The sequence below is a fragment of the Pan paniscus genome, chromosome 13 (genome assembly GCF_029289425.2).
Source record: "Pan paniscus chromosome 13, NHGRI_mPanPan1-v2.0_pri, whole genome shotgun sequence".
Classification (NCBI taxonomy): Eukaryota; Metazoa; Chordata; class Mammalia; order Primates; family Hominidae; genus Pan; species Pan paniscus.
The window spans coordinates 25,450,754-25,463,595 of record NC_073262.2 but is presented as its reverse complement, the minus strand read 5'-3'; the positions used below and the strand labels follow the sequence as shown (position 1 = coordinate 25,463,595).

General features: G+C 41.9%; 1 protein-coding gene across 2 annotated transcripts in view; it reads left to right on the top strand.

Moving 5' to 3' along the window:
• The window catches only part of LYPD6 (LY6/PLAUR domain containing 6), a 151,448-nt gene extending 138,975 nt beyond the window's left edge, over nt 1-12,473 (top strand). For both annotated transcript variants that reach the window (XM_063595135.1, XM_003816683.4), the window contains exon 5: nt 1,246-12,473. In XM_063595135.1, the coding sequence (XP_063451205.1) occupies nt 1,246-1,413 (168 nt within the window). In that variant the 3' untranslated portion in view covers nt 1,414-12,473. The remainder of the gene's footprint in view (nt 1-1,245) is intronic.
• The last annotated feature ends 369 nt before the right edge of the window (nt 12,474-12,842 follow it).

The following is a 12,842-nucleotide window of genomic DNA, read 5'->3' as shown; positions in this document are numbered from 1 at the left end:
CATATCATGCTTTGGCCTTTATTTAGCAGCTGAACACTTCTCCTGCAGGTGGCCTTCCTGGTGGTTTGGGCAATGTCCATTCTCAATACCTGGGAACAGCACTGTCAGTAGGGCTTATTTTTCTTAAGAAGGCAGACACCTAATTTTCAAGCAACCTCTTGAATACACTAATAATTAAAATTTTAAATATAATCTGCCTATTCTGCTCCTGGTTCAAAATGAGTAAAACCAAAGGCTTTCCCTGACCTCTCCAGCAAATTGGACTTGATTCTGAGGAGTTACTATGGCCTCTTTACTAAGGAGAAAGTTAAGGATTAGAGAAGTTGGGTCATATGCTCGGTCACACAGCTGGTAAGTGACAGGCACAGAATTCCAATTCACCTCTGGTTTGGAGTCTACCTCCGCAACATTATACTGTCTTCCTGGCACATGTCACTGTGACTAAAGACTCAAATCCCTGCAGGAAAATGACTGTATAGAATATTATTAATAACCATCCTATGACTAGGAATCACCTGGGAATCTTGTTAAAATGTATTCCTAATTCTTTGTCTGGGGCAAGGTTTGAGATTCTGCACTTGTAACAAACTCCTAGCTGATGTTGGAGCTGCTGGTCTGTACTTTGTGTAGCCATGCCCCAAGAAAGTTTTTGTCACTAACTCTGTGGGTTTATTTCTTTCTAATGATCCACGAGTAAGGTGGTGTAAAGCAGGAGTAACTGCATGAATGAAGACCCTTCAAACATTAACTCACCCAATGAGAATGGAGACACTTACACAAACAGTTCTATGAAAGTCAGTACTCAAGTTTAAATTACCCGGGTTGTTGCCACTTGACTCTCACTTGAAAACTTGGCAAATGAAGGCTTACCCTCTCTTCCTCAAGTAGTCAGAAAGAGCCTCATGGAAAAAGAAGGACGAGTTTCTTTATTCCCATTTTAAGGGCGAAAGAACTGAGGCCCAGGAAGGCTATACTATACACCTTTGTAAGAATAGTATGGGTGGAGGGTGTCAAAAACAAAACCTAGATCTCTTGAAGTTTGGCCTGGGGAGTTTTCATGTTGACCAGATTGCTTCTAGAAGAAATATTATCCCCAGCCTTCCTGAACGTAGAGTTGGCATCTCCTTTATAGATTAGGTAATTTTTACTTGCATCTTGCCATGTGGGCGACAGTGCCTTCAAAAACCCTGCCTCCTTCCAAGACATGCTGGCTTCTCATTATCTTTTTTTCTTCCTTTCTTTCAGGTCTGCACTTCTTGTTGTGAAGGAAATATCTGTAACTTGCCACTGCCCCGAAATGAAACTGATGCCACATTTGCCACAACGTCACCTATAAATCAGACAAATGGGCACCCACGCTGTATGTCAGTGATAGTGTCCTGCTTGTGGTTGTGGTTAGGGCTCATGTTATAGCGGCTCAGTGGCTCCATGTGTTAATAGCGATCCATGGGGATCTCGATGGTCCACAGACCTGCATGAGTCATTGGCCTGACAGTAATTACACATGTGAGACACAACACTCTTGGAGGTCATCACAGCCAAGCATTGCCACTTACCATGAGGAATAAATGTTGCTTCACTGTAGCCATTTTGAGTCTAACCAAGACTCATCAAAGCCTTCTGTCAGTACAGCCCAAGTTCCATACCATAAACCTTTGTTTTCATTCCAAGAAGTAGTTCTGCATTTATCGAGATCTGGGGTTCTTAATTTGGAAGAATACATGCATGAGATGCAGTAGGTCCTGAGACTGTAAGATATTAGGAGTATGTTATAGGGGCATGTATAGATGTGGGCTTTTCAGGAGAAAAGTAACCATTGGTTTAAATATAATCGTGAGTTCATTTGTAGCTTTAGAATTTTAAAACATTGACTCCAAACTGAATGGACTATTTCCTTGGAAATTCTGACTGAGTCCCTGGAAGAGTAGTAATTCCAACAATTCCAGCCATTTGTTCAATTAATTTTCCCAACATTCTTCTCCCAGTGCTGGGAATCACATTCCCTCTGTTCTGTGCAGAAGACAAAAAGGCAATCATAAAAGTTTGTTATATTTGTGGGGGTGCCTGGAGGAGGATTTTCCTCAACTTAATGGAGCCACTGTCCGTAAAGTGGCTGTGTTATCCCTTCATATAATTGGTGAGATCGGCCTTCTCCTTGACTTGGCACCTAATTATGCTTCATGAGATCCTAGATTCCACCTGAGTCAATTGTGTCCAGAGCCCCAAACCAGAATGGAGTTGTTTTCCCCAGATATGGGGTTCTATTCAGCCATAGTTAATCTAGACAGAGGATTTTAGAATAAAAGGAAAAATGTGTGGAGATTAGTCCTAGTTCATTCTGAGGGCCGACTAAGTGGCTCGGCCAGCTTCTTACTCCATCTGCAGTTCATACTGCCAAAGAGCTCCCACTTCCAAATCCCCAGCGACTTTATGGAGAAGATTCTGCATTAAATTGTCTTTCGAATGATAGGGAAGCAAGGCATAATATGCGATGATGAGGAGAAAGTAGACCAGTGAGGTGACTGCAAGACTAACAAGGAGACTCAATGGGAAGTTTTTCTTTCTTTTAGATATTGCTTTTGAAGTAGATGGTAAAATTTTTGTCATCCTTCCTGTATTTTTTGTACCCCAAGTTACAATTTTTCTTCTTCCTTGTAAATAATTTAAACAGTATTTATTTTTGTAAGGCATAACTAGAAACTAAAATATATTCTAAAAAATTCATTATTCTGAACAAAGTGATCAAATTAGAATACATATTTTTCAACAGTGGTAGAGCTTTTAATATATGTTTATTGAAAGTTATCTATAATACTTGCACCAGTGTTGAAAAAAGTTAACATGTAGGCAAGAGCAATATGTTTGTCTCAAGGATTTTTCTCATGGTTTCCTCAGTGATGGTGTCCTGGAATTATTCAGGTGGTGACCATCACTGGTCTAAGTTTCTGTGCAGGGTTTTCGGATGTGTTTTTGTGAAACTTGTTAGAACCATGGCTAATAAAGAGGACAGTGTTGTCAGGGTCCATCTGCCCTCCATAGAAAAATGTCTCTGGCTCATAAAATGAGACTCCCTCAGGGACTAAATATGAACTGACAGCAGTAACTCTGACACGGAATAATCTAAATTGCATCAAATGGCCTTAATTCAGAGTTTGTTAGGCTTATCAATATGTTGCTTTTAATTGGGGTGGGAAAGTAGAGGGAGAGAAAGCAAGACATTTATTAAGCACCTCGTATGTGCCAGGCACTATGCTAAGCACTTTACATAAGTTAGGATTAATCCCTGCAAGAATCCTATAAGGAATGTTACTAGCATTTACACTTCCCAAATGAAGATACCAAAGCTCAAATGCAATGTTGTGAAGCTGTTTCCTTCAGATTTAGGTTATGTGGGATGATGTGGGATTGAAGAGGAAAGAAAGGTGGAATTATCCCCCTAGGAAGACTTTCAGGCCTGACTTCATAGGAATTCATCCATCTTATCATGTGGAGTTTATCTCACCCTGCTGTTGCAGGATGCCATTTGCATGTGTCCCCAGATGATGTTTTTTCTTTGGGGAGTAGGGGTTTGGCTTCCTCATTCATCCCTCTTGCTAAAAGAGGAGATAGTTGATGTTGCATCTAAAGATGCTATAAGACAATGAAAGTTTGATGTTGTACATACCTACAAGTACCATTTTTGTGCATGATTACACTCCACTGACGTCTTCCAAGTACTGCATGTGATTGAATAAGAAACAAGAAAGTCACCACACCAAAGCCTCCCTGGCTGGTGTACAGGGATCAGGTCCACAGTGGTGCAGATTCAACCACCACCCAGGGAGTGCTTTCAGACTCTGCATAGATGTTGCTGCATGCATCCCATGTGCCTGTCAGAATGGCTGTGTTTAATTCTCTTGAAAGAAAGTTATTTGCTCACTATCCCCAGCCTCAAGGAGCCAAGGAAGAGTCATTCACATGGAAGGACCAGGACTGGTCAGCCATCTGACTTTTCTACCACATTAAATTCTCCATTACATCTCACCATTGGTAATGGCTTAAGTGTAAAGAGCCATGATGTGTATATTAAGCTATGTGCCACATATTTATTTTTAGACTCTCCACAGCATTCATGTCAATATGGGATTAATGCCTAAACTTTGTAAATATTGTACAGTTTGTAAATCAATGAATAAAGGTTTTGAGTGTATCTTACCAGGCTACTCCCTGCAAATGCACATGTCAGTCAATGATTAATGCACCCAGGTTATGTACAAGGCACTGGGCTTAGCACCACAGGGAACTTCCTTCCAGAGGCTCGCTTTCTAGTTGTGTAGACAAGAATATATGCATGAGAAGATACAAGACAATTCACCCATGCCAAATGATTCATACAGGCTGTTTAAGTACTGCAGAAAATAAAAGAAGGAAAGACTACCAGACTTTTCAATAAGGTCTACAGCTTCCCAAGAGCATGTCTTTGTTAAATCAGGAAATATAAAAATTATGTGTGTATGTGTATGTGTATATATATATATACCACCCTATTAACTATTTTTAAATTGTATTCTATTTTGGGGGTTGTGTTAATGATGATGAACCAGAAAAGATTTTCTCTTGATGGTTTCTTCAACAGGAAACAAATATTGGAATAGTGTACATGTCATTTTTATCTATACAATGAATTTATTATATTTTTCTTAGTAAAGTGATAGACATTGAAAGCAAGCTTGAAAAATGTCAGCTTGTTTGTGATTCCTGATTATTCTCCTCCTCTTTTTTTTGTTTTTTGTTTTTTTTTTTTTTGAGACAGCAGGGTCTTGCTCTGTTGCCCAGGCTGGAATGCAGTGTCACCATCATGGCTCACTGGAGCCTCAAACTCCTGGGCTCAAGTGATATCCTTCTGCCTCAGCCTTCCAAGTAGCTGGGACTACAGTATAGGCATGTGCCACCACACCTGGCTAGGTTTTAATGAAATGTCTTGCAGAGACAGGATCCAACTATGTTGCGCAGCCTGGCCTCAAACTCTGAGGCTCAAGCAATCCTCCTACCTCAGCCTCCCAAGGTTCTGGGATTATAGGTGTGAGCCACTGCACCCAATCTCTGGTTATTTAATTACCTATGTTTTGAAATTTCCAGGGAAATCTTTTCCACAAAGTTATATGTTTTCTCTTGGTCTGAATCAGTGACACAGTTGGTCACTGATGCTCCTTAAAGTGTGGTACTTACATGAAGATAGCTCTTATTGCTGATCTCCGTGGATAGTTCTGTCTTTAATGTAAGTGGTACTGCAGGTGGACTGTGCTTTTAGAAAATTTGATTTTGAAGATATAGACTTACATGTTTACTTAATGTGGGTTTTTTGTTTGTTTGTTTGAGACAGAGTCTCACTCTTGTCGCCAGGCTGGAGTGCAATGGCACGATCTCACACTTACTGCAACTTCTGCCTCCTGGGTGCAAGCGATTCTCCTGCCTCAGCCTCCCGGGTAGCTGGGATTACAGGTGTCCGCCACCACGCCCAGCTAATTTTTGTGTTTTTAGTAGAGACGGGGTTTCACCATGTTGGCCAGGATGGTCTCAATCTCCTGACCTCACGATCCACCCGCCTCCGCCTCCCAAAGGGGTTTTAAAAGAAATTCTTCACTTTATAAATGTATTTCATATCCCTTTCCTAACACATTTTTAAGATTTTATTTACAAACAAAATTTAGGGCATGCGAGCTCTATAAAAGTTAGAAGTGGTGCCTTGGCAGTGTTACAGTATCTTTTATCTGAAATACTTAGAGCACTTACAAATGTTTTAATAACTTTCCTTTAACTTACCTACTAGGAGTGAAGTACATGAAAACACTGAGAATCTGTTATGAATCTCATTGTAACTGGGGGCACTTGAACTTAAAGATTCAGATATTTTTCTAAGATTGCACAGGAACTTGGGGCAGGACTAAGGCATGGACATGAAGCATCATGACTTCACCTTGGGGCACTCTTCACTGGAGTCTACTGAAAATGGGCCTATGATTTTTTTAAAAAAATATAAACATTTCTGACATAATTTGGTGTTACAAAACCAACGCAAATTTCCAAAATGTCTTTCAAATGAAGCCTTCACTTTCAGCAGTTCCTCTCTCTAGCTATTGTAAAAAATTATGGCCTTTCTCATTAGCAATTACTATTGTCTTGCTGTTTATTATCTTTGACAAATTTTAACTCCATTGCAATTGCTGGAATTGGATTGGGGGACCTCTACATAGCTGTATTTGAAACTGGGTAGAGACCTAAAATCTAGAGCCTAAGAAATTTATCTGGGGTCCTCTTTTTTATTACCCCAGTAGAATGATTTTTGTATATGACTTTATTTGCAAAGCAGTTTTATATACCTTGCTTCGGTTGATCAGCATGACCCCATTTATAGCTTTCATAGCTAAAGCTTTGGAGTGGTTTTGGGAGGCCCCACTGGTAGTTTATACTACAAGGATTTTGATCCCTGATCCAGGACTCTTTGTTCCACACACATGTCACAAGGGTGACATGCATAATGGCTTCATCCTTCTCTGGCACTTTTACTAGAAAGCCGTTTCTCAGTTCGCAAAGTTAGAGTGAGTAGAACCTTAGAAAACATCTAGTCTACCTGCTTAGATTTATACAGGAGAGAAAAGAACCCTGGAGAACTCAGATCATTTGTCTCTGAGCATGCCACATTGCTTTTGTTACAACTCATCAAAATGTCCCTTCTTTGATGCTCAGAGTAATTAAGACATGGCTGATAGAAAACAATTTAGAGGCCTCCTCTCCCTTTACTGTGGGATTGGCAGTCTTACGAGGACCATCATGGTAGTGAAGGGTAGAGAATAAAAGGGCAAGCTTTTGCAGGACAGCAAGCTAGCCTAATAGAAACATTTTTCATTCTAATATGAGAAGAAAAATATTCTGGGAAAATAATCATTTTGAGAATCATGGCCTAAAAAGGTAGAATGATGTCTCTAAATTAGACCTTATCAGTTATTCAGAAATAGTTTTCTCGGGGTTTATGGCATGTCCCATGTCAGAAACTGGCCTCCCAAAACCGTGTGTTGTCTCTATGCTCAGAGTTCAGGCCTCCATTGATGTCCTCCTGGGGAGGTGACAGGGCTTGTGTTGTCAAAGTGGGGAAAGTGTATCTGAAAAGCAACTCTGTTGGATTTAGGAAAAATGAACAAAATGCCACCAGGATGTAGCCATGATGCAAAAGAGAAGGGCCAAAAATTAGCCATGCTCTCAATAAATCCATTCATCTTTGAGAAGAATTCAGAATAGACTTAGTGTCTTGCTCCTCTTCCATCTACAGAGGAGCGTGACTGTTTGGGTCCCATGGAGTTTGCCCCCGGAGTCTGAGCACATGCCATCCGCCTCCCCACTGGTGTGCACCTGGCGATGGCTACTGGTCCAACTTCACAGCTACCTGCTGGCTAAGCTTTCCCCTGACCCTAGCTTCTCCCAGCCATAAAGAAGGTCTGTGAACAATGAGCAACCCACATCACACAGTGGCATGTGAAGACCAGTTGTTTGGGGAGAGGGATCACGCTTGAGAAGCTTGGCACTGAGGTGCTTTGGGTGGAAAGGGGCTGAGTAGATGTCAGTGGTGGGAGAGAACACTTCTGGACTCACTCATGACTCAGCCTGGCTCAGTCCTGGCACATGTCAGCACTGGGTTTATCCCTACCTTTAAAGGCTTTAAACACTCAAAGCGTTGGGCCCATCCTTGACTTTAATATGTTTAATTACTTAATAACCTTGTGTATGTTTTGCCACCGCCCTAAATACCAAGTGTGCTGTGTAGAGACACATTCTTTTTGATGCAAGACAGCCTGAGACCACGTGAGATGTGCCATCAGACCTCCCATGAATGCCCTTTCTTTAAAGTCAGATCATCTTGAAAAAACTGAAAGGTCAGCTGGGTGTGCTGGCTCATGCCTACAATCCCAGCACTTTGGGAGGCCAAGGAGGGCAGATCACCTGAGGTCAGGAGTTCGAGACCAGCCTGGCCAACATGGTGAAACACTGTCTCTACTAAAAAAACAAAAATTAGCCAGACATGGTGGCACACACCTGTAATCCCAGCTACTTGGGAGGCTGAGGCAGGAGAATCGCTTGAACCTGGGAGGCAGAGGTTGCAGTGAGCCGAGATTGTGCCACTGCACTCCAGCCTGGGCGACAGAGCAAGACTGTGTCTCAAAAAAAAAAAAAAAAAAAAAAAAAAAGGAAAGAAAGAAACAACAACCCTGAAAGGCCTATTTGGAGTATTTAGGAAAAAAGCATAGTGGTATGTTTCAGCCAGGCTATATCTGAGGATCTTGAAAACAGCCAGAGTATAAGTCTGGCTTCTGATTAGAGGTGAGAGAAGACTTCCCAGGAAAAATAATATTTAATCCAATACTTGGAAAATGAGAAGGTGTCAGGCTAGTGAAAAGAGTCCCCTGCTCAGACAGGCATCAAAAGGTCACGGATGTGGAATTTTAGGAAAGCTGTGAGATCAGTCTTGAGAGAAATTGGTAATTAGCTGTAGGTAATATAACTTGCCAATAGACCTGTCCATGATTAATTTTTATAGATTGGTCTTCACTAAGGCTGCTTCTGTGATTATTATTGTTCATCTTTGACGGTTGTAGCCCTTCCAGTCTGTTAGCTAGTATCTGCCTGTTAGAATCACCTGGGGTAGGGGAGCTTCCAAAAACTACCTGATGTTTTAGAGCACTCCAGACCAACTTGATTAGCTGGGCTCATAACCACCTTAATTTTAAAGACAGTGGGACAACAAGGGCTTCTCTTCATACTCACCTCAAGAATTCTGGAGTACCAAGGCAGCCTACTAGGAATATGATTTTCACTAGGGTCCTCAGAGCCCCTGTTCAGTGGTTCTGTCAACTGAACAAAAAGGGCAGACAAATACTGCCCCAAATTCTCAGAAGACAGGGAATTCACCCTTTGGTATATAGAGGTGTGTGTGTGTGTGTGTGCGTGCGCGCGCGCATGTGGTTTTTTTTTATTTTTTATTTTTTTAGAGACAGGGTCTCACTCTGTTGCCCAGGTTAGAGTACAGTGGCACAGTCTTGGCTCACTGCAGCCTCCGATTCCTGGGCTCAAATGATCCACCTGCCTCAGCCTCCTAAGTAGCTAGGACTACAGGTGTGTGCCACCACACCTGGCTAACTTTTTACTTTTTTGTAGAGATGGGGTCTTGCTATATTGCCCAGACTGGTCGAAAACTCCTGGCCTCAAGTGATCTGCCAGCCTCAGCCTCCCAGTGTGCTGGGATTACGGGAATGAGGCACTGCACTTGGCTCTGGAAATGAACATTTGGTTCAGTCTAGGAAACGCCTCTTTTGAGCACAACTCTGTATACTTTTACTTTATTTTTCCACCTGCTACCTGGGGCACTTCACCCCTGGTACTTACATGAAGGGAATGATAAAGTTGAAAGAACTGGATCTGTCCCACCCACATTCACACATCATAAAAGCAAAACAAAGGAAAATTGACCTAAACCCTAATTCTCCATCCAGCTACCCCCTCTCTTTAGTACCCTCTACAGCCAAACCTCTTGAAAGACTTTTGTGTTCACTGACCCCATTTCCTCACAATCCACTCACTCTTTATACCAGTCCAGTCTGTCCTCAGGCCTCACAGTGAATTCACTGAATTCACTAATGAAGGACAAGCTGCTCAGCACAACAGTCACTTCTCAGTCCTCTCCTCACCTAACTTCTCAGCTTCGTTCAACACTTCGTCTAGTCCCTCCTACTTGAAATACTTCCATTGGCTTCCATGAACCATCCACCCCAGGAGCTTTCCTACTTACAAAACCTGCCTTCTATACAAATTTAAATGTCAGAGTTCCTCGAAATTTGGTGCTAAAGTTCCTCCCCATTCTATAATCTTTCCTAGGTGATTCTTCCATGCCTGTTATTTAAGTTTCCAGCCATTTGTCAGTGGCTGACAAATAATCTCTCCCCCTCAGACTCCTTCTATGAATTGTAGAATGCTCTCCCCAAATTATCTACTCAACATTTCATTTGTAGGACTCCTCAAACTCAAGCACCTCCGATGTAAGAGTGACCAAAACCAAATGTATCATCCACTCCCAGGCTCACCTCGTCTAGTGTCCCCATCTCAGTGAACAGCATTGACATCATCTGGTTGTGTGGACCAGAAACCTGGGTTTCTCCTTCACACTTCCCTCTACTTCACCTCCCAGGTCTAATCTACTGTCAAATCCTGTCAATTTTTTCTCTTTCAAGTCTATCCACTCCTTTCCATGTCCAATTCCACCCCTCTGGTCCCAGCTATGATCACATCTTTCCCAGCATCCTTATTGATCTCACCCATCCTTTCTTGCCCTATTTCAATCCATTTTTCATAGCCAGAAGTAGATTTTAAAATGCAAACCTGATTAAGTCACCCATCTGCTTAATACCATTCAAGAATTTCACATTGTTCATGGGGTGGAAAACAATGCCCTCTCTATGGGCCAGCAAGTCCCCCTGCACTGGCCACACAGCCTTCCTCCATGGCCTCACACCCGTTACATGCCCTTTGACTTGAAAGGTACCTGCCACTCTGCTTTTCTTTTTTCTTTTTTTCTTTTCTTTTTTTTTTTTTTTGAGATGGAGTTTAGCTCTTGTCGCCCAGGCTGCAGTGTAATGGCTCACTTCAACCTCCGCCTCCCAGGTTCAAGCGATTCTTCTGCTTCAGCCTCCCAAGTAGCTGGCATTACAGGCATGCACCACCACATCTGGCTAACTTTTGTCTTTTTAGTAGAGACAGGGTTTCACCATGTTAGTCAGGCTGGTCTCAAACTCCTGACCTCAGGTGATCAGCCTGCCTCGGCCTCCCAAAGTGCTGTGATTACAGGCATGAGCCACCACGCCTGGCCTCTGCTTTTCTTTTCTTTGAACACTGTGCTCCCTCCAGCCTCAGCTCTTTGCACAGTGTTCTTTCCTCTGCCAGGTGTACTCTTCACCCTCTCTCCATTGACCTGGTAACCCCCTTTATACCCTCCATATCTCAGCTCATTATCACTTCCTCAAGAACATCTTCCCTGACACCCCCAAATTAGATCAAGTCCCCTTGTTGCCCACTCTCATGGGACCCTGAACTTTCCTTTCACAGTGCTTTTCAGTTTGTCTTCCTATGTGGGGGGGTGTTTGTGTCTGTAATATCAGTGCCTGGCTCTCCTTCTGTCTCTAAGTTCCATGGGGCCAGGACCATTGTCTGCTTTGCTCATCACTTGCAGTGGTATTGCCGTGCACCACCCAGATTTCCCTTCAGGAATGATTGTTTCCTCGTTGTTGGGGGAGCGTTGCCCCAGCAGCCCTCTGATAGTAGTCCTCCTCGTGAAGTGATGGGGCTGAAGAGAGTTGCCTCACCCAAGGCCATGCCCCCTTCCCTAGGCAGCCCCTACATGCAGTCATGGAGCAAAGTAAGAATATAAAGGCCCAGCCCCCATCACCTACCTCAGACACCTTTGAAGGCATATCCCATCTTCAGAGCTCACGTGGGGTTGGCTGTGGCTTCACTGAGACTTCATTGCAGCCCAGCTCCCCTCTCTGTTCAAGCCTGCATCTGTCACCTCCCTTCCACAAGTGTCGATGCCAAGAACAGTCCCTAATCAGTCTCTTCCACACTAATTTCCATCTCAGAGCCTCCTTCTCAAGAGTCCTGACCTATAGCAATACATATTCCCAGCATGGAGAATAGTGCCTGGAACATAATAGGTGCTTGGTAAATGTGTAGAGTAGACCCATAAAATGAGGAAGAAAGAGTAAGGGGCAATCTCAAAGCATCACAGCTAGTAAGTGACACAACAAGAGTTAAAATTGAGGTTGTGCTTCTGCTAGTCCTGGCCTACTTCTGACACATCTTCATATATTTAATCTTGCACTAAAAAATGTATAATGTCAAAGCCGCAAAACTAGCATCTCTTGCTGGTTGCAACAAATTGTTAAAGCTCTTTCACAAAGCAATTTGGCAGTATGTGTTGAGTGCTATGAGAATGGACATATTCTGACCCCATAATCCTACTTCTGTAAAGTGGCCTGAAATATTAGAAACACTGTTATGAACAAATTTGTTCCTTGAAGCATTATTTGTAATTACAAAAACAAAATAAAACAAAACAAAAAACAAATCGTGTCAATGTAAATACACGAAAGTAAGGGAATAGTTAAGTCAGTAACAGCACATCCACTTGATATACTATCAACAAAAATGATTGCTCTAAAGACATTTTCAAGTCAAATGAAAATAGTGCTAAAGCCATATGTTCAATGTGTCATACTATGTAGGAAGCAAATATGTACATTAAAAAATGCTTGGAGAAAATAAGCCAAAATTCTCTCATTGTTTATGTTACGGTAATAACTTTTTTCTTTTAAAAAAATTTTCCAATTTTATGCAATGTGGTTATATTACTTTTATAATGAAAAACATAAATATAATAAATGGTTAAGACTATATATGTTAAGTTTGTGGTTGTTATTACTTTAGGGGTTCCTCAGAAGTGTTGCTTTTAGCCCAGATCAGGGCTCAGACCCTGGGAGCCTGGTTCCCAGCTGTGGCTGCCCAGTGCAGTCCCTGGGTAGCTTTAAAATCTACCAATGTTGGAATCCTACCCCCAGAGATGCAAATTGTACTGATCTTGGATGAGATAATCTGGAGAAAATGACTTTAAAAAAGTATTTCTTTTAAAACTACTTACTTTAAAAAAATTCCAAACATATAGAAAAATTTCAAGACACATTAATTTTTAAATTTTGCCACATTTGACTTATCATTCTCATCATTCTCTTTGTCTCTAATAATATAATATTATAGTTTGTCTTCTG